General features: G+C 43.4%; 1 protein-coding gene and 1 long non-coding RNA gene across 2 annotated transcripts; one reads left to right on the forward strand and one right to left on the reverse strand.

The window, feature by feature from the left end:
• Positions 1–3,071: 3,071 nt before the first annotated feature.
• LOC127059092 (uncharacterized) lies at positions 3,072–17,120 on the reverse strand. Its single transcript, XR_007776536.1, has 3 exons — positions 14,830–17,120; positions 6,032–6,115; positions 3,072–4,587 (listed from the first exon to the last, which is right to left on the reverse strand). It is a non-coding gene; the product is annotated as an uncharacterized LOC127059092 (long non-coding RNA).
• Positions 13,412–24,585, forward strand: LOC103813311 (cytochrome P450 2D14). Its single transcript, XM_009086562.4, has 9 exons — positions 13,412–13,827; positions 17,470–17,641; positions 18,363–18,515; positions 19,121–19,281; positions 19,419–19,592; positions 21,387–21,528; positions 22,091–22,278; positions 23,168–23,309; positions 23,437–24,585. Exons 1-9 carry the CDS (start codon positions 13,615–13,617, stop codon positions 23,613–23,615), a joined length of 1,524 nt encoding a protein of 507 aa, XP_009084810.1. The 5' UTR covers positions 13,412–13,614; the 3' UTR covers positions 23,616–24,585.
• The last annotated feature ends 75 nt before the right edge of the window (positions 24,586–24,660 follow it).

Below are 24,660 nucleotides of genomic sequence, written 5' to 3' on the forward strand. Positions count from 1 at the left end.
ATAAGGGTTCAGAAGTGAAGAAAAAATGTTCATTGACCAGCTTGTATGACCTTGGGTGGGAGTGGTAAAAACCACAGCTAAGGTCTGTCATCAGTTCAGGGGGCACTTCAGCAGTGAAAATGTCACAACTCAAAGTGTCCCACAAGGCACTGAACCTCTGTCTGGCAAACAGGCAGTGTACATAAAACAAAAACAAAACCCAAAAAAAAACCCAACAAAAAAAAACCTTTCCATAGAGTAAGCAGGCTTTGTACCTTCAGGCCACAGCTTCCAACGTGCTCATCCTTGAAATGAGCTTCTCACAGCCACACCACACAGCAACTCCTGTATTTCCACTTTGCTTTCACTTCTGTCTCAAGTGACAGCAAGTGTTTGAGCTTGATTTCTGCTGCAGCCTGTTGCAATTGCCAGAGCAGTCAACTATCTCCAGTCATTCTGAAAAGCCTTGTGGCACTGTGATTCAAAGAGACCACGAGGGCTCATAACCGGCGTGAGCAGGTGGAGACACTTTTATTCTGGTTTCCACTGATGGTGGCTATCTGCAAGACTGTCATGGCACCTCTCCATCCTTCACATTACCTGCAGGTGATCTGTGTATGGCACGTCCGTGTTGCTCACAGGCAGCTATGCGTCATCGTTTGTTGTGGTGTGACTCAAGGGTTCTATTTTGGAGTTGTAGCTCAAGCAGGAGCCCTCCCTCTCACCCTGACGTGGAATCAAGGGTATCTGTGGCTGGTCCCTGTCCCTCAGGCAGCACAGAATGCCCCAGTATCTCCAGGCTCATGCAGAGGTTACTGCCTTGGTATCCAGTATCTATTGCAGTGCTGTTACACTTCACCAAATTCTCCAGTTGGATTATTGGCCTATCACATGTCTTCATCATCCAGGCTGGTCTGAAGTCCTGAAATTCTGCCTCTCTCTCTTTCTTTCTCATCTTTCTTGCTCTTTTACAGAATCAGAAGATTTATTTCAGACTCTTAAAACTTTGGGTTTTTTCTTTTCCAAAACTGAAGAAATTTTCTGCCATGTTCGCAAAGGTATACTTACTGTAGATCAAAAAATTAAATAAGAATTCAAACTGTGTCTGTGATCAGGAATCTCATCCAGCAGCCATGACTATTATAGCCAGGACACATATAAACTTTTTATTTGTCATCTGCATTTGTGTTTTAAAGCTCTTCAGAAATCCTGTTATAGAACAGACTGGAAGGCACTTTTCAAGGTCTCTGGTCCAACATGATGGCTTTGTGATGGTCAGCCTCGGAACTATAGCAGTCTGCTCAAGGCTTTGGATAGTCAAATTTTGACTATCTCTGGGCCCATGTTCCTGTGCTGAGCTGTCCTCTTGGAGCAGCAATTCCTTGTATCTAGACACAGTTCTGATTGTTGCAGCTTGTGACTTGCCTCTTGCCCTGTCACTGTGCCATTTGGAGAAGAATCTGACTCCACCCTGCCTATAAAATCAGCGGTTCATGGTGGTATGACAGGTTAGGACAGTCAGGCTGCTTGAATCCCTGAAAATATTTAGCAATAGTTTTAATCCCAAAATCCAGCACACCTGCAGGCCTTTGGTGCAAGTGTCCAGAGGAGCTTGGGGAATTGGGGCAGCAGTGGGTGTTTATTCTGGATCCAGTTCCTGCAGGGAGCTGTGCCTCAATCCCTCCCTCCACAGCCAGGACAGGGGAGTGTAGATCACTGCCTGCCTTCTGAGCATCAAAAACTCGAGTCTTCAAAGCTTTCCTTCTTCTAACTGCAATTCCCTGCTAGTTCCCTGCTTGCTTTTTTCTTACTTGCCAGCAAACCTGACGTTCAGGTGAAGATCAGGGGTCTTCATCCTGACTCCAGCCAAGCCTAGCCTGCTTGAGGGAAGCAGGACCGAAACCTCTTTCCTTCTTAGAGCCCCGAGCTTTTCGCACCCTCCTGCCTCCCTGCTCGCTTGCCCCTTCCTCAATCGCCGCCTCGTCGCAGCCCTCGGTGGTTCTGTCCTTGCCGAGCTCCCGGCCGGCCCAGGGCTGCGGAGGCGGCCTTGAGGGCTGTCTGGTGCTGCCACCTTAAGGCTCTAAATTCGTACTCCACCAAAATCCGTGCCCGCCTTCCCTGGGGACAGAGGGCTGGGAGCTGGGGACCGGCCAGAGGCCGTCTGTAGCAGCTAGACGATGACACAAAGCCCTTACCCCGCTGCCTCCTCCACCAGCTCTCGTGGGAAAGCATAGCGGGCTTTCACGGAAGTTTTTGCCTGCACCTCCTGATTTTGTGGCTTGAGAAAAACCATCCTTTGTAATCTGTAGGGCAGGGTTGCAGCAGATGAGGCAGGAGATGAAAGTTTCTCCCTCAGAGGTTTTTACAGCCGACCTTTTTGTGGGGAGAGAGAGGGCTCGATGCTTGTTTTCATCGGCTCAGCAACAAATTAGAGGTGTGGATGCATCTGTACTTTGAATGCTTTTTGGCAGCAAATTTTGTTGTTATTTGGCTTATTGTGTGATCTGCAGCCTCCCCATTCCCAATGTGCTTCTGGCTGAAAATTCCTGTGCTGTGTGACACTGAGAGGGGGCACCTCTGACCTGAAGCCACTTTTGGAGAGCAACCAGCCAGGGGAAAACAGCGAGATCAGTGGCAGCTCTGACACAGCAGAGACCATGGAATTCAGCTTGGCTGGGGTTGGCAGCTTTTCCCTCTACCGCTGTTCCCTCCAGCAGCACAAGCAGCAAGGTGTGCTTATAGGAACCCATGCGGATTCTGTTTCCACAGCTGGTGGGATCCAAGTGCCACAAAGCTGTCAGCACAGGAGGTGCCCTTCATTACCAAAAGACTTGCACAGGAAAACAGGTAGCCTTAGAAATAGTTGCTATTTTTTAATTCTGAGTGCAAAGGTTATCCCAGGTATTAGGCCTTAGGTGAAAACAAAAAAGTTTTTGATTTTGAAATAGGCAATAAAGCGTCATTAAGTAAATAAAGCAACTGAGGATTTTCATGAAGCCTTTCCCTCTTTCTGGATATGAGCCAATATGTTTTATCCTGGAGTAGCACAAATGAGAAAGGAGCTGCAGAAAGGCTTTAACTCACGTCCATAGTGCCTGTGTTCAGTCCATAGGAGAACTAAGGTTTGTCATCTCCATCTGTGGCATGGCTTTGAAAATTTTCGTGGTTTTGTGGGTTTTTTTTAAACAGCCCAACAGAAAGATTTAAAGTGTTATTACCTCAAAAGCATTCATTTTTCATGGCTAGCCCAGCCCTGCATGTTGCTGGTGCTCAGGGACACCTCATTCTGAGCTGCAGGTGCTGGGCCATGCAGCCATTCCCAGGGAACCTGGGATTCAGCAGTTTCAGGGAGCTGCTGCTTCTGTGCAGGTGGAGAAGCTCCTTATGTCAAGGAGCTTGCTGTTTTGCCATCGGAAGGAAAGGAGCAGCCCCAGCACATCCTGGGATGCATCCTTACCACTCACCTGCTGCATGGCATTGTGATGTCTTTCAGCACCAACCTGGTCTTTTGGTCAGTTTAAAAATCACAAAAATACTTTCTTTCTCAGTTTCCCTTGCAGCCACCATCTTTGATCCTTCCTCCATCTTTGATACCTCCTGAGTAAGAGTGTGAGTATTTTTGTTGACACAAAACCACAATTACAAATGAGCACAGAAAATTGGGCTTGTTACATATGGTTGCCTTGAGAGTGTAGCAAGTACTGTTGGCCAAAGTAACCTGCAGATGACTTGGTGTGGAGCTCCCAAGGAAACTGACAAACTGAAAGCCCAGCAATAAGGTCTTGCATGAACTTCCATCATTTCTAATTTCTATTTCACTCCATATGCTCCCACTGTTACTAATTCATCTGTGAGCACAACTGTGCCAATATTTCAAATTGAAAGTTCTTTGAGGGTTTTCTTTTCCTACAGAAATACAAAATACACATTCTGAGTTCCAATGCACATTTGGATTTGTGGAACATAAACTATCATTGGGAGCATCACACTAAAATCAAACATAAACAACCCCCATTTCACTGTCACAGTACACACAGCAATCTTCTATTTCCAGCACACTGAGAAAAACTTCTAAATGCTGACTTGTATTCAAGTCATTTTTTATCCTGACAGAAAAGGTTTTTTCAAATAAAACCATGAAAAATTGTTAATGAGAAGACACTGCATTATATATGAAAATGACAAACTCTGTTCTCTAGCAAGCATACTATTCTCTCTGAAATTATTAACAGGATTTAGATCATCAAAATTTTATGTTTGAATATTTTCAGTTTAGTGCATTAATATCATCTGATATTAATGATTAATGAGTGAAAAGATAGAGAATTATTGCTGAAGCCTGAAATCTGACTTTCCTATGAAGAGACAGGATCACCCAAGTTTATTCTGCCTGCTCCTGAGAGCCATAAGCACTGGAGAAAAATGCCATTCTCTTTTTAGCCAGATTAGCTTCTATTTTTTTATTTTATTCATAACTGACCAAACTGAGGACCTAACTATGAAAAAGCAGCATCTCTGACTGCCTTTCCAAGGCATGGAAACAGCAGCAAAATGCTTCCTGTGAAAAACTCCCTCTGCCAGAAGAAAAAGATCCTAGCTGGACACTTCCTGCAATAAAAGAGAGTCTTCAGGTTAGCTCCTCATCTATTTTAATCTGTACTTGAGATCATTAGCAACATGTATCTTTGCTTTGTAATCATTCTGGTATCAATGCTCATTAATGCCCTTTGCACCAGGATTTGTAGATTCTTTATCACAACTGGGTAAACAGCTCCATTAAACACATTATGCAAGAGAGGAAATGGGGCCAGCAGCTACTGAGGGTAGCAGCTGAGTGCTACCCTCTAAGGCACAGCCGCTTAGGCTTGGGCTTATGCCTCAGGTTAGGCTAGTGAAAACCACAAGCCCAGACCTTCAGGGATGATTCAACTCCAAAATGCTTGCAAAGTGGAGTGCTTCATGTGATGTCATTGCATTTGATTACAATCACTTCATTTCAGAATTTTGTTTTCTTTAAATTGAATTTAGTTTTATTATAAGTCTACCGTACTCAGATGTTTCACTTTCTTCTCTGATTTCAAGATGTCAATGAGTAGAAATTCAGCAAGATTTGGCCCATTTCCATGCATTTTGTGTCATCCCAGACCATTTTATTGTTTTCACTTTGTTTCAGAATTCTCTTTCTTTTTTAGCACTTCATTTCATCCCTTTCTTCTCCTGTCCATTCATGTCATTCTCTGATTTCAGGATTTCAATCAGTATAATTTTCAATGAGTATAATTTTGGCAAGTTTTGCTTCTTACACTGCACCTTTTGTCCCAAAATTAGGGAAAAAAGGTAAACAAAGAGACAGGAGAAGAAATTGAAGGAATAAAATGCTAAAAAAAGAGAGAAAATTCTGAAACAAATTGAAAGCAATAAAAGTGACTGGGATGACCTGAAATGCAGGGAAATGATGTGAAGCTTGCCCAACAGATCCTCATTGAAACCTTGAAACCAGAGAACAAAATCTAACAAACACCCTGGAAAGGAGATATGATGAAATAAAACTTTTTCTTTTCTGTACAGTGATACTACCTCCAAAGCACAGTTAATACATCTTATTAAACAGTGCAGCCAAAGTTGGGTAGCTAGGCCACCGTTCTAACAGATGGAAGCTCTAGTTTGATTCCCTGTCATGCTGAGGAATTCTTTCAACTTTGTATTCTCACTTGGGGGAAGGAAAGTTCACTATCTACTCAGGCTTTCTAGAGAACGTGGGGCAGAGCCTCTTCTTTCTATATTCTTTTCAAAAAGCAATAGCTCTTACCAAACCTCATCAGGTTCTTAAATCAGCCTCCATTTCCCACATGGTCTGAAATTTTCTAATATAATAAAGTCTTCTCTCTGAAGACTGAAATAAAGTGAAGTCTAGTCTCTAGATATGGAACAGACCAAGCATGAAATAATTATCAAAATTACTGTGTCCATATTAACCTTCACAATACTTGGAATTCGAGACAGTAAAAAGCGAAAGAATCAAAGTACAGTGGAGAACCAAGTACATGCTTACGTGGTAAGGTCAGCATCAGTTATGCCTCCAGACTTAGAACTTTTGATCGCTGTGTCCAAATTCCATTCTGGGTTTCTACTGGACCTGCCTCAAGACATTCCATGTAACATTCCTTTGTTTATTCCCATAAATATAGAAAGGCAGATGTTATTTCATTCTCAAATTCTGCAATGTTCTCTGAAAATAATTTAGTGTATTAAGCCACTTTGAGGTGAGAGAAACTACTTATATTTATATTACACTTCAGAGTATATTTACAAAAACAATATCTTAAAAGCAGAGTGTCATTACTTCTAATACATAAAGCACTGAGTAAACAGCAAAACTTGTAGAATTTAACTGGAAGCTAGTCTCAAGTATTTGCTTGAAAAGTTTAAACAGAAGAAAGATGTATTTAATAGCAGCTTTACTGGTAACATATTTTCAGCATTGCTAAGTTATGATACCTTCCATTTGAGGATGGACATATAAATCACCTACATAATCTAATTTCTGGAGAAATGTAGTTACATTTATCATTATGGTATCTGAGTGCAAAGAACATCCTAAACGCAGGAAAATGATCTGACACAAAATCCACTCTCTGCTGTCCATGTTCCCAGAAATGTATATGGTAGAAGTATTAGCCTTTTTCCATTTGCAGCATGTTGGGTTCATGAACATTGCTTTGGGAAAGTTAGTGCTGGGATACATAGTGCTCTTTCCTTACAAAATACTAATATTTAAACCAGGTATTCAGTATTTCCCAGGCAGTTATGAGAAAGCCCAGCTCTGTGCCCTGGCAAGTCCATGTTGTTCTCCTGGCAACTTCAGAACCCTTAAGCAGAAGAGTCATACCAGGATGACATTAATGGAATAGGAAATTATTTGTGCCCGGCTAATTGAAGCCATAGAAAACACAGAAAAAAGAATCTTAAAATGCATTCTGCATTGATCCAGGTCTCAGAGAAAGTGTCTTCCAACAGCAATCTGCTGGTTTACCAAGCAAGTTTTCTATTGCTGTCTGCATTTTCCATTACACACATGGATCTGTAGGCTTCATATACAAATTTGTAGAGAGGAAAGCTGTTAAAGTTTACCATATTCTGGTACTAAATGACACAATTGAAATATGCACAAATCACAACCAGGGCATCTCCAACTCAAGAAGTTCAAGAAAAATATAAGCAAATGAAATTATTATAAACTGGGCAGTGCCATAACTCAGTGCCACAGGGCAAATCAATGGCAGAAACTAAACCAAGATGCTTTTGTCTGTCTGGCTTCCAAAACATGGATTTAATTACACCATTCTTTCCAAAGGTGTCTGTTGATCTCACACTTTAGAAAAGTAGGATGAGTTATTCTGTGTGGACTTAAATGTATCTCTTATGGGGAAAAAAAATTTACAGGATTTTAGCCAGTAACTGTATCTTGAATTCCCCAGGATGCTCTCATTACAGCAAAGAAAAACCCCAAGGTATCAGTACTAAACCAAAAAAGAAAAGAATAGGAAGATATTCACAGCTCCTGAGAAGCTTAAAAAGCAGGAAACCAAAACCAGCAGCTGAGAGAAATCAACAGCCTATGGTATTGGGGGCGTAAGCCATGTTTTTCTGACAGTTTCACAAGATAGTGTGAATCAAGCAACTGCTGCCAGTCATTTTCTGAATCTTCCCAGAGCTCAGACACATCACAGAGGTTTAATGGAATCTTCAGGAGGCATTTTGGACCAGTGCTGGAACCACAACCTGTGCAAAGCAGCCCCTTGATTCAGAAATTGCATGTGCAATAGCACTATTGGGCTAACTCAGGTTGAAGTAATTCAGTTCTCTCTGTGAGAGAACTGAATTTGGCCATTAAACCTAAGCCAGCTTGCTTTGATCTCTGCTTAACCCCAGTTAACATGATGAGGATGCTGTGGTTAGGGCCCATAACCACAGCTTTGGGCTTACTGAGCTGTGAAGCCATTGCTGGGCAGCGTTACATGTACATGAGAGCTCAGTCCTGGATCATCTCAAGCTCTGTGAAATGTCAAGTCAAAATAAAGCCATTCTGCCCTTATCTTTTTCATTTTTCACCCCTCACTCTCCAAGGCTTTTCTAGGGGTGACTTCATCTCAGTGGCTGCTTTATTCATCCAGATGTTGACGTTTGCAGCAACTGCACAGCTCACTCTGCCAAACTGCTCACAGCATCACTGGAGCCTGTCTCTTTGACATCTTCCAGCACCAGCACAGAGTTGTCCCTCTGAGGTGAAAGATGGGGCCCAAGACATGCTTTGCTTTTGGCGCTAAGTTGAGAGTCATTGTTCTTTCAGGGCAAGGGACATGCATGGTGATGGGATGGCATGAGGGGTAATGACATGGGCAGGGATGGGTGAAACTGCGACTCACTTTAGTGATAAGTGAACTGGTGTGATTGATATAGGAAAAATAGTAGAAAGCCATGGGGAATTTAAGGAAGAAAAGCCTGAAGAACAGATTTCTTTGCAATGTGGGAAGGCTGGCAGTAAGTCATAGTAACAGTAACTATGAAAGACTGGGCTATTTCAGTTCTGCTGACTGCTTTATTATGAACAAGCTGTTAGCACAGTCCATCTTAAGGCTGCAGAAGTACTTCTAATGTTTAAAATCCCCATCTGAAGGCCAAGAAAGTCACAATGAACCAGCTGAGACTAAAATTTCCAGAGTTGGGGTTGTGCTTCAGGCTAAATTTGTTTGGGAACATTCAGCCAAAAGTTTGTTCGTGCCTTTCTAACAGCTGACATCGTTCTTAGAAATCCATTGTTTATCTGACCTTCTCCTAACCCATTAGAAAAATTTCTGGTGCTATTTTCCTGTCTCAGTTAAATGCTTTGAAGCATTACAGGCAAAATTTGGCAAGAGGCAGCTTTCTGTTAGGAAGACACATTGCAGCAGCTCTCTAAAACTGTGCTCAAACTTGGCTTCACTACAAGCACTTGAAAACCCAGTTTGCATGCACCTAAAAGAGCTCTCAGTTTTTCATCTAAAATTCCCCCGAGATGTCTGAGTGGAGCAGGTGCTGGTTATTGCTGCCTGCCAGGTGCTGCTAGGGGCAAATGACAAGTGTGAAGCTGGTCTCTGCCATGCACCCCTTGCCCCTTCCAGCACCAAAATGGCTGGGGGAAGCCATCTGAGTGAAAGCATAACAGGCAAAAGAGACATTGTGTGCTGAAAAAAGGAGGTGGAGGAAGGATCAAAAAAACGTCTGGGACTAGGTGGGAGACCATGGTTTTTTTGCCTTAGAAGAGGCCACCAAAGAGGAAAAGTTTCTGGGATCTTCACCAGCCCCAGCTCTGCTGTAGCCTGGGAGATGGATACCCAGGCAATGAGAGCAGCAGGCTTCACACTAACCAATGTTGTTGCAAGAGACTTTGCTTCTCTAGAAGAAAAAATTGCTGAGGTTGGTGTCCATCTATATCTGAGGTGTTAAGGGGCAAGCAGTCAGCCTGCTGGGATTTGGACAAAAAATTTCTGAAAGCTCATGGAAATATTCATGCTAAGTGACCAGTGCTTCCTGGTTGGCTCCAGACTTGAAGCAAAGAGGGAGGGAAGGAGAAGCGTTTCTTTGGCCATTGGAAGGGTTTCACAGCACCGTTGTGAAGAGAGAAGTATGTAGTGCTGGGTAATTACTGAAACAGGAGGTTTCACAGCCAGGCACTAATCTGGGACCTCCATGACCACGGTGCCAAAGCTGTGGTCCCGCAGGAAGATCTGCAAAAACTGCTTGCAGCCTCAGCCTGGGAGCTGGGCATGTGCTGTGGACAGCTGTGTGTGGCACCTTCTAGACTTTTACACTCAGTTCCAACACTTAGAAGGTCATTTGCCTCCATTGGTGGCATCTCCGAGGGATGTTTTGGGGACAAATGACTACCTGCTCCTCACCCATGCAGGCACTAATGACCACTGTGGAAAAACCCATCTAAACCAGCTTTATGGGCAGGGTGTGAACAGTAGGTGGCAAAATAGACTTTGAAGATATATAAAATGTATATTAAAACCAGGTTAGTAAATGATCATCATCTATTCTGTGCACTGAACAGAGGGAGGGTCCTTCAAAAAGGAAATATAGCATGTAATTATAATTAAATATGATCTTATGGACAACATGGACAAAAAGGTTCAACTAAAAGTGCCTAAAATTTTTTTTTAAATGCCAACTCCTGCATTATCTTGCTTCTGGGTGCTTTGTTTTGCAAGAAGTCTTTTCTTAAAGTTGCCTTTCTGCTTGTATTTCAGTGCCTTCACTCAAAGAATGGTAATGTCTGCATGCAACTTCTCTTATTCCACTTTGCTCATCTCTAAATTGACTGTGCACGGTGAAAGACATACAGCCAGCACAGCTGGGCAGCAGTTAGCTAAAATTAATATGTATGGATTTGGAGGGTTTTTTCCCCGACTTGAAAATTGCTCAAAATATTACTTTATTGAAAAGAAATGCAAATGAACAGCTTTCATTCTTCAGAAGAGTAATGACCCTTTTCTCTTGCTCTCTGTGAGAAAGAGATTTGTTGCCTATTGTTTCTTTGCTGGCTTTGAAAACTGTTCTTTTGCAATTATGAAGCTATAGCACTTGTTCCACTCCTTTGCAGGACTGGCCATCCATGCTACTAGCCAAAAGTGGAGGAGCTGTCAAGTTTGCAATAAAAGGATCATTTACCAAGTGACCTTTTGGAAAGATGTCAATTGGGAAGTCAGTGTCAGTGTAGGGTGTTTTTTCTTAAGCTGCTGCATTTCTCAGGTTGCAGCTTTGTCACTTTATGTTAAGGCTGAGCCACAGGAAGCAGAGTAGCTGGAGAGTTCCTATTCTGATGGCCTTCCAGGGTGGTGTTCATTAGAATTAAATCCACTTCCTGAATTCTGATCAACCATCCTTGTTAGAGCCCACAGGTGAATGACGGGAGTCCAACAGCCTTTGGCTCTAGCCACGGTAAGTAAAACTGAAAGGACCTAGGTGAATATTTTTCAGCTGAAGTTCATAAAGGTCAAGCTCAAAATAAAGTGAAACAGGCAAGGTAGCGTCCTTTTACTGGTGGGGTGATGAGGAAATGTCCACTGACATTCTTGGGCCCACATTTCCCATCTTTTCTGTCATCTGAGCGCATGTGTCAGGAAAATCAATGTGGGAGGAAGCCCTTGATCACCTTTTACCATTCAGCCATCTCCTGCTCAAGCCAGCCCACTGAGTAGAGAACTGTTGCAGCTCTGTCTCCTAGGACCTCACACTAGAGCTGTTTGAAATGTGGAGGGTACTCAAAAGCCAACAAGCTCCCAGGCTATACTGCAAACAGAGTTCAGCTCTGGCAGCTCTCCCAGGCCAGACTTGCCAAGAGTGCTCTCTGTCCCATCAGCCATGTTATCAATAAACTAAACTTTATCAGCCCAAGTATAAACACCTACAGGACATCACTGGTGGTCATCCACCAGCTGGACTCTGTACTGTTGATTCCAATTCTTTCAGCCCCACAATCTGAACAGTCATCCACCCACTTTATCAGCTACTCTGCCAGTCTTTATATAATGGATTTAGCAAAAATGGTACTGTAGAAAATGGTGTTAAAGGCTTTGCAGTGTCCAGAAATAAATCAGACACAGTGATCACATGCTTTGAGGAGGTTGCCCTCAAAGAACAACCAGCTCTCCTGAGCCCCTTCACTCTCCAGGACATCTCCCCTTGGGATTCTCTCAAGGAGATTCCTGGATGAAATGAAACCTGTTCTCCTGCATGTAAGGGCAGGATGCTGTATGTACTGCTGATTTCTTGCAGGATTTAGTTTCACAGTTTCATGGTTGCTGCAGGCAAACTTACCCTTGACCATCATATCCTGAACCAATTCTTCCTGTTTTGTGAACAACAAACCCAGCACAGCATCTTGTCCTGTTGTCTTTTCAATCACCTGTGTCATGAAGCTGTCTTGAGCACACTCAAGAAGCCTCCCAGACTGTGCCTGACCACGCAGCCCTTCAGTTAAGGCACACTGTGAGTTAGCCCTGAGGCCTGTGATTGTGTGGGATGGCTCTATTGACTTTCTCTCCTTTCCCAAGAAGCCTGTAGTGAGTGCCTGGCCCAGCACTGCCCATAGCACTTTGCCAACTTCTCTTTGTCCACAGACACTCAGATGGCCCATCACCTCTCCCATGGGCAAATTCTGGGCATTCCTCTGCACAGCACACAACCCCTCCTCACTGTTTCCAGCCTGTCCTTCCTGAAGACACTGTGCCCATTGGGACGGCTCTCCAGGTGTGTGACCTACCCCAGCATGTCTCTGTAACACAAAAGAAATCACAATTCTGCAGTGGTCTGGGAGCTGGTAAGCCCCCCAACTGTTTCCCATTCTACATGTTTGTTTCTACTTGAGACAAACCCTGAACCCTGAGTCATGATGCTTTCAGAACAGGATTCTGCTGTGGAGACTTGAACAAGATAAGGTCAGCACACAGATAACGAGCATGGAGGTGCCTCACCTGGCAGGGTAAAGGGCATTGGAGGCTCTGGCTTCACACCAGCTCTGCCTGCACAGCACTTGCAGGTGCATTGTCTGCAGCCTGAGCTCTCCACCACTGCTGCAACAACTGTTCCATTAGGAGTCTTTCCTCTGATCACACTGAGATCACAGATCAAGCTGTGATGGGTTTACTGCTTCTTTTTATCTAGAGCTGACAGTCCTAAGAGCAAGGGTTATTGATCTCCAGTGGCAGGGATGCCAGGAGCACACAGCAGGCTGCTTTAGGAAATACTTTGACTAGCTCCATAATTGTGTTGGCATTACCACTGCCCCAAAGGCTGGATATTTGAAGCACCTTGTAATACATGTGACTTCTTCCTGTAGCTGAGCTGTGTTCTACAAAAGCCGAGGTCATTGTGCTGGCTGACACTTGAAGTTTGATAAAAATTTTTAATCCTAGAAACATAAATTATTTTTAAAATCACAGGGGACTGTTTTAAGCTTATTTCTGCAGTAAGTGCTTTCTGTAAGGGAATGTTTGATCTAACATGAACTTTCTCAAGTTCCAGTGGAACCTATCCTTAACCTGCAAACAGAAACCTGTATGATCTGTGTTCAGGAGCTGCTTCTTCCTTGACTTGCCTGTACTAAAAAGAAGGTGACACACATTTAAATAACCTTTTTCCAAATTGCCCCATGAGAATGCAGCAACACTGGTTGCTTGTGAACTTCTCCTTGTCTGTGAGAGAAGACACCCAAACACCCAGGGCTCACCCAGCCCTGCCCCACTGAGGGGATTGCTAGCACCAGCCGCTACTTTCAGCGGCAACAGAGGTCTCTGAGCTCTGGTCTTGAAAGAAAAAGAGGGGGAGGAGGAGGGACGACCCTCATCACCACTCCCCTTGGGCTGAACCGAGCAGAGGAGGAGCTTAGAGATCGAGCCAAGATTCATTTCAAAAGCCAGCAAGTGCTGGGAGAGAGGAGCAGCAGAAAAAGGCAGTGAGGGGAAGAGGAGGAAGCAAGGAGAAAGGGGCAGCTGTCAGGTCAAGAAAGAGAGAGAGGAGAAGAGGAAAGGCAAAAGGAGGCAGTGACAGTCTTGGGTCAAGAAAGGAAGAACAAGGAGTATACAGGCTAAAATGGCATTGCTCCTGTGGCTGGGGTCCCAGCTGTCATCCATCTGGAGTAACATCTCTATACTGGGAGTTTTTCTTACAGTGTTTGCTTTACTGCTTGACTTCATGAAGCGCAGAAAGAAGTGGAGCCGTTACCCGCCGGGCCCAGCCTCGCTGCCATTCCTCGGGACCATGTTCTCTGTCGACTTCCACAACCCCCACCGCTCCTTCAGCCAGGTGAGTGGCAGCCCCTGGGCAAAACCCTCCACATACAATCCGCAGTGGGCCCAGGAGGGGTGGGTCACACCCTGGCATCAGCTACAGGTACATAACACAGAGAACAGGATTTTTCCTTTCCCCTGAAGTTGCTAGATAGAGCTTTAAGACTAACTAGCAAAGAAAGGTAAAAGAATGTAAAAGTATGCACATAGGATGATAAACAGAGCTGGATAAACAGATAATGAGGAATATAGTGGCAAGGTATGTGACAAGAAACAAGAGCACATGATCAAGGAAAAAGTTCAAGGGAAGGTCACCGGTAATATTGAAGCACTCAGCGAGTCTGGCTCCCAGAGACAGCTTTCAATGATCCTCTAGGACTTCCAGTAGGAGGCAGATGTGTACAGGTAAGTCCTAGGGAAAGTGATGTCTATGTAACAGCTGCTATGAATACCTATGATCATGATGGAATAAATACCCTGTCGTAAAGGGTATTTCATGACACTTTTTCTATTAGAGGAGTCCAGTGCTACAATAAAGCACACTTGCTTTCTAATACTTCAAATTATGTTAGAAAGTTTATTGTTGGCCAACTTCAGTATCTCCGCCCTCTCCAAAGTCCAGGATGAAGCAAGTCACTGCTCAAGGACACTGACCTGGCCAGCACAAAGAGATAATCATGCACCAACACTTCCCTACCTCTATCTCCCCATCTCTGTATGAGCTCAGTGGGACACCACTGCTGTGCCCCCAGTGAGAGGTGCTGCTGTAGAGCTGGCTTCCAGCCTGACACGTGGGCAGGCCTGGAGGCAAAGGAGCAGGAGGTTGTGCAAAGAAGGGGAGACAAACAAATATCTGTGGCCTGGGAATGAGGCTGCAGGACTGGCAGGCTTCCCTGGGAGTTACTGAAGAATGCCTGCAGGCATGTGACAGTTTCAATTAAAGAGACCAGCCTGTGGGATTTGCCCCTGCAGCAATGCCCGAAATCTCAGCAGGTTCCTATTCAAAGTCAGGGCTTACCTTTTCTCAAAGGGAAAGCAGGGCTTTGACAGCCTGCAGCAGATAAACCAGGGGTGTTTTGTGTTCAGCTTGAAAACTCTAAAGGCCTCTTTTCTAGTTCAACTGCCTGTCCAAAACCTGCAAGTGGAGAAACTAAATTTAGTATTTGTACGATTTGCTTGCATATAGTCCAAAAGCTTCCCGTTTTCAAATCATATCACATCAGGGTCATGCTAACCACAATCTTGACCAGTAATCATTTTTAGTGATGTATTTCTAGTGCCAGTGAAATGCTAATTCCCTTTTCAACCCTACTGCAAATACAGTATTAAGTACTTCAATTCCCTGCAATGTTACAGTGCAGAAATCAAGAATCTTACCTTTTAAACAAAGAAAAAAAGACAGGAAAAAAAAAAAGTAGAAGAAAATTGTGGGGTTGTTACGGTTTGAGCTTGGTGCAATGCTAGTGCTTTTATGAAAATACTTTTTTTTTGGTATTTACTGTGAGATATGATTAGAGACAGAGCAGAGCAGATTTTAGTTTAAGAATGAAAGGAAAAAAAAACTTATTAACTTGGTATTAACTTAGGACTATACACAGGATGAAAACTTTTAAAATTTTTTCTTTCTCTTATTAGATTTCTAATACATTAAGTAAAACAAAACTTTGGATTTTTAATTCAGTTATTATTTTTTAGATTACTCACTCTCGGTCTATTACTACTCTTCAGATAATTAATTTTTAATTTTTTGAGAAGAGAGGAGTTTTTCTTGCACTACAGACTTTTTCAGGAAACAGTCAAAATTTTTTGTGTTTTTATGTCACATGTGGCACTGCCCAGAGAACATTTGCTATTGTGATATTTTTTTTTCTGTGTCTAGTGCTCTCACTAATGCACATGGACTAGAGTTGCTTCTGGGTTTTTTTTTTTTTAAGGATGCTTTGTCTAGTTTTAAAAAGAGTATAGTCCCTCTCTTTTGGGACACTTGTCTCTCTCAAATTTCACTCTTTGGGGCTGAGGGGTTTCTTGAACAGAGATTATTTTTTTCTTCTTCTCTGAAGATGGAGGGCATTTACTTTTTTCACTTGTCATCTCTGTTTATGCACTCTTTTACATTACTGTACTCTTTTGGCTCTGAGCTATTGTTTCTTTTTAAATGAAGTCTCTGTGTTACAGGAACACAAGTGGTTTTGCTTATGGCTATACAAGAAAAGTCTAGTTAAAGGTTACTCTATTATCTCTTTTCACTTAGGATTCTTCTCAGCTTTTTTCAACATTTTTCACTTGTACGAACTTGTATCACACTTGTTCGTTTTCTGCTATTTCAAATTCTATTTCATCAACTCTAGGATGAATTAGCACTTGCAAGGTTTTTATCATTTACAAGAAGGGTTAAAAGTCTCAGGTTCTGCTGGTTTATGAACTCTTCTGGCTGGCTGCTCTGCTGGGCACTCTTCTTTTTCTTTCACGCTGGCTGCGCTATCACAGGTACAGGTTTTCTTTCTCTCTCTCCCTCCGGGGGAGGGGTGGGGGGATGGCTGCTTGAAGCTTTGCGGTGCTCTTCTATTCTTCGATCTCGCAGAAGCTTCTTTCTTTCTGTCTCCGGCTTGGCTTTCTTCTTCTGGCTGCATGGCCTCCCCTCCCCCCGCCCAGCTTGGAGCTGGTTAGGGGAGGTTTGCTGTCTTTACGAACTGGAACTTAAGAGAGCTTCCCGTGGAAGTTCACAGCTTTTAACTCTCTGTGTTCTCAGAGGCATATCTATGCTCTCAGTGGACAAACTAGGTGCTAATATTTAAATTTGAACACTTACTGGTTTGATTACACTATCTCAAAAGAACTCATACTCTTGCACTGTTTTTAACAATGTGCTTCTGAGCTTTGCTCAGTGCTCCTGACTAGCAGGGGAGTTTTGACCTGCCTTCCCAGGAGTCCATGTCCTGTTGAATGGCTTGCCTACCTGGAGAAGGCTTTGCTCCATGGCCAGCTCCCATGGTGAGTGTATGGCTGACAGGATTACCTGTGCAGCCATCCTGTTTCAGTTTTATGAGGCTCACAGATCACAGCACATGTAGGGTGTGTGCCAGTTACCAGTTGTACTAGATGTGTACACTCCTTTTAGGGAGAAAGTTGACCTGGAACTCCAGTGTGGAATTGCCTTTCCCAGCTATGTTTCTGGAAACCTGGCTCTGGGTAGATCTTTAGGTACAAATGCATCTTTAAACAGAAATTACGTATCACCTTATTATCCGTATTTCCTTCAGCAGAAGTAGACTAACTAAGAACTTACTTATTCTTTCAGATCAAAATAAATAGAAACATTAGGAAATAATTCATTATTGAGCATGCAGTCTTTAAACATCCCCACAAAGGTTCTTGACAAAATTATAAGTACTTGCACAATGGTCATGACAACAGTTTGGCATTGATAGGTGTATTCTAAAGTTTTCCACTTTCAGGGCATTGATCCCTGCTACAACTGCTGCTTGGCACTGTTTGGAGCTGTTGCACTGCAAAGATCAAGGTGAAAGATCAGCTGAAGATCTCTGAATAAAAGTACCTCAAAGTTCACTCAGTAGTAAATGCCCTCAGGAAGGATATGGTGATATTTCTGACGTTACACTCAGCTCATTTTCAGGGACATGCTTTTCTATCCTGGCAGCTCCAGAAGAAGTTTGGAAACATCTTCAGTCTCCAGAACTGCTGGACCAACCTGGTAGTGCTGAATGGGTATAAAACAGTGAAGGAAGCCCTGGTCCACAAATCAGAAGACTTTGCTGACCGGCCGCCCTTTCCAATATATGAACACATAGGCTACGGAGAAAATTCTGAAGGCAAGTCCCATGAAAATGGACATTCCTTGATGGCACTAGCATGAGAAGGACTGAGGCAAGACTTTCCCAGTGCAGTGCACTTTTGTGTGTCCCCCTGGTCAAACTCCTTGCATGTCTGGCACCCTTTGGTGGTGACAAACTTGGATTTGATTAATTGGGGGCTCCCCTTTGTGGTTGTAGTACAGCTCCAGCAAGCACACACTTCTTCAGCTGTGTGAGGACACCAGAAGTGGTACAACCTTTCTTCCAGCTCCCAAAATGCACAAATAAGTGCTTATGGTGCTTATGTAAGACAAAGTGCTTATGCAAAATGGTACATGTAAGTTGTTGCAAAAAACCATGGTGACTTTGATTCAAGACAGAGTATTTTCCTGCATCCTGCCCACATCACATCCTTAGCCCCTGTGTGGTGGCACAAGCTGCTACCCAGTTCACACAAGCTATGGGAACAATGCTGAACAGTTTGGAGGGTTGATTCCTTTATCCTTAGCAGCCTTTTTGCTCCCATTGAATCCCCCTGCACCTTTGTCAGCCATGCACAGGCAGTAGAAGGTGCAGTGATCCATTTCAGAATTACTGTCTGAACAAGCTGCACAAGGTCAGACTGTTTCATCTATCCATACAGACCTGTACCTCCAAACTCACAACTGCTGTTCTCTAGCAAAATTCACTTGATGTACAAGTCAGATATCTGACAGTTCTTGCTCATCTACAATTCCAGGGATTGTTGTAGCAAGATATGGGCACGTCTGGAAGGAGCTAAGGAGATTCGCACTCTCTACACTGAGGAACTTTGGGATGGGAAAGAAATCACTGGAGGAGCACGTGGTAGAGGAAGCTGGATTTCTTTGTTCTGAAATCATGTCTGAAGAAGGTTTGTGACATCCACAAGGATGGGGAAATCACAGAAAAAGGCAATACAGTGATGCAGAGAGAAATAATACTACAGGCACTCCTGTTTGCATGCAGTGCTCTCTTCCTATGCAAATGCAGTGTTTCTAGTCTGTGTGCCCTCCTTGGAGACACTTCTGCTTTACATAGTGGGGCTACTGTAACACTAATCCCTTTGAAACAGTAAACAAATAGGAATTTAGAAATAGAGAGGTAAGATAGAATTATTCCCAGAGCTCAGTAACTCTAACTTGTGAAGTTTCATGGAACATATTGATATTATCACATGCAATAAAGTGCAGCTGAGAGTTCACAGGCTGTCATCCAGACACAGAACACAGTATTAACTATCAAGTCACAGAACAGCCCCGCAGCTCAGTTTTTCTTGGGAGTTTTCTTCTTTAAACCTAGATCAACCAAACAATAATAAGAATGAGATGATCTTCATTTCATAGTGTGATGCTTTGAGTGGTTTGGGGTCTTTTTCTCCTGGTGTCATCAAGGTGGCATTTGTGTATTCTCATGGCTGACGGATGAGGTCCAGCAGTTTGGTGTTGCTGAGCTTCATGGTTTGGTCTCCATTTTCAGGTAAATCTTTTGATATACAAGTTCTCTTAAAAAATGCTGTCTGCAACATGATCTGCCACATTGTCTTTGGAGACCGTTTTGACTACGGTGATGAGACATTCAAGAAGCTGTTACAGCTATTTCAAAATTCCTTGGATGAAGAAACTGGATTCCTGCCTCAGGTAAACCACAAGCTGTAAGAAGCTGCCCTCTATTGCTTGAGAGGATTGTGTTTTCATAATTTTTCTTTTTTTGCATCATGTAATATCTCCATTCTCTCTCTCTCTCTCTCTCTCTCTCTCTGGTTCTCACACCCCAGCTTCTCAACGTGGTGCCCATTTTGGTGCGGATCCCTGGAGTGCCACAGAAAGCCTTTCAAGCACAAAAGGAGTTAATGGACTTCATAGATGTGGCCATAGAAAAGCACAGGAAGACCTGGGACCCTGCTTACACTCGAGATATCACGGATGTGTTTTTAAAGGAAATGGAGAAGGTAAGGTGATACTAGCAGACCCTCTGGGGTCAGAAGGAGTTTCTTTGCCTGTTCTAGCTTGCGAAGCTGACTTTCCTCCTAGAGCTGCACAAAACCTCTTACCAACCAATTTCCTACTTTTTCATTCCAAGTTGTGTCTTGAAAAGAAAGGTATTCTTCATGCCGGAACCTCTTTTATTGTCTAAAGACACCATGTTATCTGCTGATGTTCTTGTTTCTGTTTTCTGTCTTCACACTTCCTTCAGAATCTAGGAACTTCCTTCTTTCCAGCCTACAAAAATATGAAGGCTTCTAAAAGGCAATGATTGATAATTTGCTGAATGTCATAAGTTTGCACCAGGGAACAAGTCAGTATGCAAGATTCTATGTAATGCCAGTGCATCAAAGACTGATGCCTCAAAATCAGTCAAAAACTGGAGCAACAGATTGACTTTTGGTGTCACTGCCCCATCTGTAGCCTGCCTTTAAACCAAGATATGATTTGAAACCAGTGTCTCCTTTGGGATATATATTTTTGAATTGCTTGCTAAGAACTAGATTGTTAGATTCAGAGGAAAGCCTAAATCTGACCTTCACTGAAATTAAAAGGAGTCTTTCCTTGAATTCAGTCAGACACAAAGATATTTGGGTCCGCCTGTCCATCTACCATATGCTTCTGCACATGGATTCAATAAATTTCAAGTGCCAGATGAGCAATATTAGCAAATTCTGCTTGCAAATCAATTCCCCTATTGAAGTCCTCAGGCTGGGCTGCTGCTCTGCATAACAAACCCTGCCATGCTGTGGGGGTCAGGCACCTCCAGCCCATGGGCTGAGAAACGGTGACCCATGACCCACGTTACTCTGCACTGAGCAGTACAGCCTGGGGGTGGGTGCTGCCTCTTGTCACATCTCTCTTCTGTTCACTAACATCACCTGATAGCCAGGCTGATAAATCCCTCTCCTGTGTTAACTTGGGTCAAGTCTGTCCCAAACTCCCTTGTCTGAGATCTTTTATTGGAATAACAGTTGAGTCTTAAATGCATTATTAATTGCTATCCATACTACAACAGCATCTAAATATACAGAATAACTTAACCGAAGCTAGTCCCTAGGAAAGGGAAGTGTAAAGAGGATTAGAAAAGACAAGCAGATGAACTCATGCAGAGAGCTTGTCATATCTCATATGCTAACAAATTTGAGTTCAATTACCATTTGGATGAGGGACCAGTTTTGCTGAAAGTGGTGTTGCAGATTTAGTAGGAAGCAATAATCCTTTAACCTGATAACCCTGATCCTTTTTTTTTTTTTTTTCCAATTGCAGGAAAATACCAGGGCAGGAGCAGCAAGAATCTGTAATGCATAGCTAGAGATAACCCCGTTAAAATAATGCTAATTTTTCATTTGCCACATCAATGCATCTTCCTCTCAACTCTGTGGCTTTTATCATCTGATCAAACCTGAAAAACTGTGTTCCACCTCCTCTGGGGGAAGGTGTTACAATGAGTGGCAAGGGCCTGCTGCCTGTTTGAGTTGAGAGCACAAGTTGTTTACTTCTGTCCTGAAGGTAGGAGTAGCATTCCTCTCTGAGTATATTGGAGTGGTTGAGGACCTTCAAATACAGGAGGTAACAGGGTTACAAAGTATATCAGTCATGCTCAGAATGTTGCTTGTGCTGTGCTCTACTCTCCCAAAAGAAAAAGAGGAACACATGCTAAAAAATGGATCTAGTGCTTCTCAGCACTTCTCTGGAGAGTGCTCTTCTTGCCTAGCAAATACCCCAGCTCCAATCACCCACTTTTTTGCTCTCCACAGGGTAAAGCAGCTGAAGAGAATGGTTTCCACTATAACAACCTTCGTCTGGTGACCCTGGACTTGTTTACAGCTGGTTCTGAGACCACCTCCACCACTATCCACTGGGCATTGCTGTACATGCTTCTCCACCCAGAAATACAAAGTCAGAAACTTAAACTTACAGAAGTATAGCCTCTTCCCTTCAAGACTCCTTTTCCCTCAATGATTTTGCAATGAGGAACAGCTTTGGTGATGGTTGATCTAGCAGAAACACAGGAGAAATAGTTCCCAAACAGCTGTTTTGGCAGGGGGGTAGCCATGATAAAAAGACTGGAGTTTGAAGGGCAAGTTCGCTCTCGCCTTCATTTTGAGGGCTTCACCTGTGGAATGGCCGTGGTCAGTGTACCCCCTTCCAGTATTTGGAATAGATGCTGATTGGTTTAAATTCTCTAATGCTGCTTGACCAGGGACCCTTCAAGCTGCATAGAGGAGGGGTAAGATAGCATATCGAGTGGCAAGGCCTTAATAAGGATACTATGAGCAAAGAACAGTTATACAGAGTCACTAGTGAACTAAAAAATGCCTTCCTTCTGGTTTCTGTTTTAACTGCTTGTACTATTCCCACTCAGTGCTTACAATCTCAAGCAGCCAGACTTCCTTCAGCTTGTACCAGCTACTTCTGGTTATCTAAGGGTCCTCTAATTCTTTATCTCTTCTGCTTTCAGGTAAGGTCCAGGAAGAGATTGATAGAGTGATTGGCAGAGAGAGACCCCCCGCCATGACAGACCAAGCCAGCATGCCTTACACTAATGCTGTGATCCATGAAGTGCAGCGCTGTGGGGATGTTGTTCCTTTAGGGATACCTCACAGGACGTACCGGGACACCGAGTTGCAAGGCTTCTTTATTCCCAAGGTGACCGTGACCAGATAAGCAACATAGCAGCTTCTCCTTGTGCAGATGCCAGGCATGGGGTGGGGATGATCCCGTCCATCCCTGCAGCATTTTACTTCCAGCCCCAATTACAGTCACTGTTGAAGACTAAAATAGGACATTTTGAAATGCTAAATTCAGGCAGACTTTCATAGCTGTGTTCTGGGCTTATACTTGTTCTATGGGAACACAACTGCAGTGGCAGCTCAGTGCAAAGGTTTCCTTTCCTCTCACTGAGCCGTGATGTTCACTGCCTGTCAGAAGAAGCCTAACAGGCTCTCTGGAGGCACTGAACACTAGCTTACTGGCTTTCCTGAGATGGTAGTAGTTAAATTCTACTCTCTGAAGCTACTCAAATGCCATTGGCATTCAGACCAGTTTCGCTGTTACAAGCGGGTGCCCTGCTATCCCAAGTCTGGGATATTTTTGTAATTTTTTTGGACCATCTGGTATCTCCTCTGATTTAGAACCTTGACATGTGAAACAGGAAAGCTTTGCGATTTTCCATGGTCCCTGCAAAAGCTGGGCTTTGAAGTCTGTCAGTCAGCTTTTTCTCTGCAGCTATAAAACAAGTCAGGAGGATCTGAGAAGCAGAGGCTGGTTCCACTGTGTAACCGTGAAACTGGCATTTGCACAGTACAGCCTTTGTAAGGCTACAAATTGCAAAATTTCAGGTGCTTCAGAGTGTAGGGCAGGCACCAAATGCCATTGGAAAAGGGCCCTGTTTTACCTCTGCTTCAAATAAGATGCAGAAGTGGAAATGGGTGCTATTAGTTGGCAGATAGGGAGGGACTAAAGAGGGACCAGCACTGCTCTGTTGTGCCAAGATAATGCTGCTGTTCTCACTTACGTTGTTTCCTCTTGAGTGCAGGGGACGACAGTCATCATTAACTTGTCTTCCGTGCTGAAGGATGAGACGGTCTGGGAGAAGCCAAACGAGTTTTACCCTGAACACTTCCTGGATGCAAAGGGGCAGTTTGTGAAACCAGAGGCCTTCCTGCCCTTCTCAGCAGGTAAATCTGAGGAGAGGATCCAGCTGCAAGTCAGAAGCACAGCTGGAGGGTGATCGGCTCCCCCACAGCAATTCCAGCATCGATTATTGCCCTCTTTGACAGACACTTCCTCCTCCCTCTCTTGCAGGTCGCCGTGCCTGTCTGGGAGAACAGCTGGCCAGGATGGAGCTCTTTCTCGTCTTCACCACTCTCCTGCAGAAATTCACTTTTGTGGTCCCTGAGGACCAGCCCAGGCCACGGGTGGACAGTCACTTTGCACTCACAAACTCTCCACACCCATATCTGCTGCGAGCTCTCCCAAGATAGGTGCACACCACTCCCCAAACTCTGTCAGGAACATTGCAGGTCTAGGCAGGGTCATGCCAGGTTCAATCTCAAGTCTGTGCAGAAGGCCATAGCTGTGTAAGGTAAGGACCAAGATCTTGTTGAGCTTAATTCTAGTTGTGGTTCTTGAATCAGACTGAAGAGAGCTTCAGCTTCAACAACAAGGTGACATTAAAATGTAGTTTCAAAAGTAGTGCTTCTGAAAAATCTTACCATCCAGGACATACATGTCCCCTTCGTTCCTTCCTGTTTATTACACACTTCTGTATGTTAAACAAATATTGCATTGTCTTCATTTCTCGCCTCAAAGAAAGTAAATTTTAATCCTCACAACACTTATGTCACACTATGCCTCCAGTCAGAGTAAATACCAAGGAGTACATAAATAATCCATATGGTGTTTCAGGCACAGAAGAAGGTCATTTGTGAAATAGAGAAATTTCAATAAATACATTTAAAGAGATATCCTGGTGTTTAGATTTACTATCTCCTCCAACTAAAACTTTTTTTTTTGGCATTGTGTAAAGTCAGCTCTTGGGCAGGTTTGGAACTCACCAAGGGATGGAGTTACACTGTTTAAAACCATATGGCCAAAGATTTCAGACCCAACTTTTTCTTCCTGCAAATTCCTGGCAAATTGTTTGCAAGATATAAAGATATGTTGATGTTTAAATTAGGAGTAGCCCACTTACCATATCTAAAGAGACAGTAGCACAAAGGAGCTCCTATGTATAACCACCACTAAAGAAAAATTCAAAAAATCTGAAATCGAGTGCATGTGTGCAGTAGTAATTTTGTGTAATAGTAATTTTGTAGGCTATGAAAGCTATTGAATTATGCAAATACTTACTAACATAATTAAGATCTGAACTTCAGCAGAAATTGCATGTTTACACATTTATGCTTTTCATCGACACAATAACTTGAAAGAATAAAAGTGATGTGAAATCTTTCTCGCCCCTCTTCTTTGTGGTTGCCTCAGTCCTGCTGTGCTTCTGCCCAGACACTCACCTGAGGTTTCTCTCCT

This window comes from Serinus canaria, chromosome 1A (genome assembly GCF_022539315.1).
Source record: "Serinus canaria isolate serCan28SL12 chromosome 1A, serCan2020, whole genome shotgun sequence".
In the NCBI taxonomy this organism is placed as follows: domain Eukaryota; kingdom Metazoa; phylum Chordata; class Aves; order Passeriformes; family Fringillidae; genus Serinus; species Serinus canaria.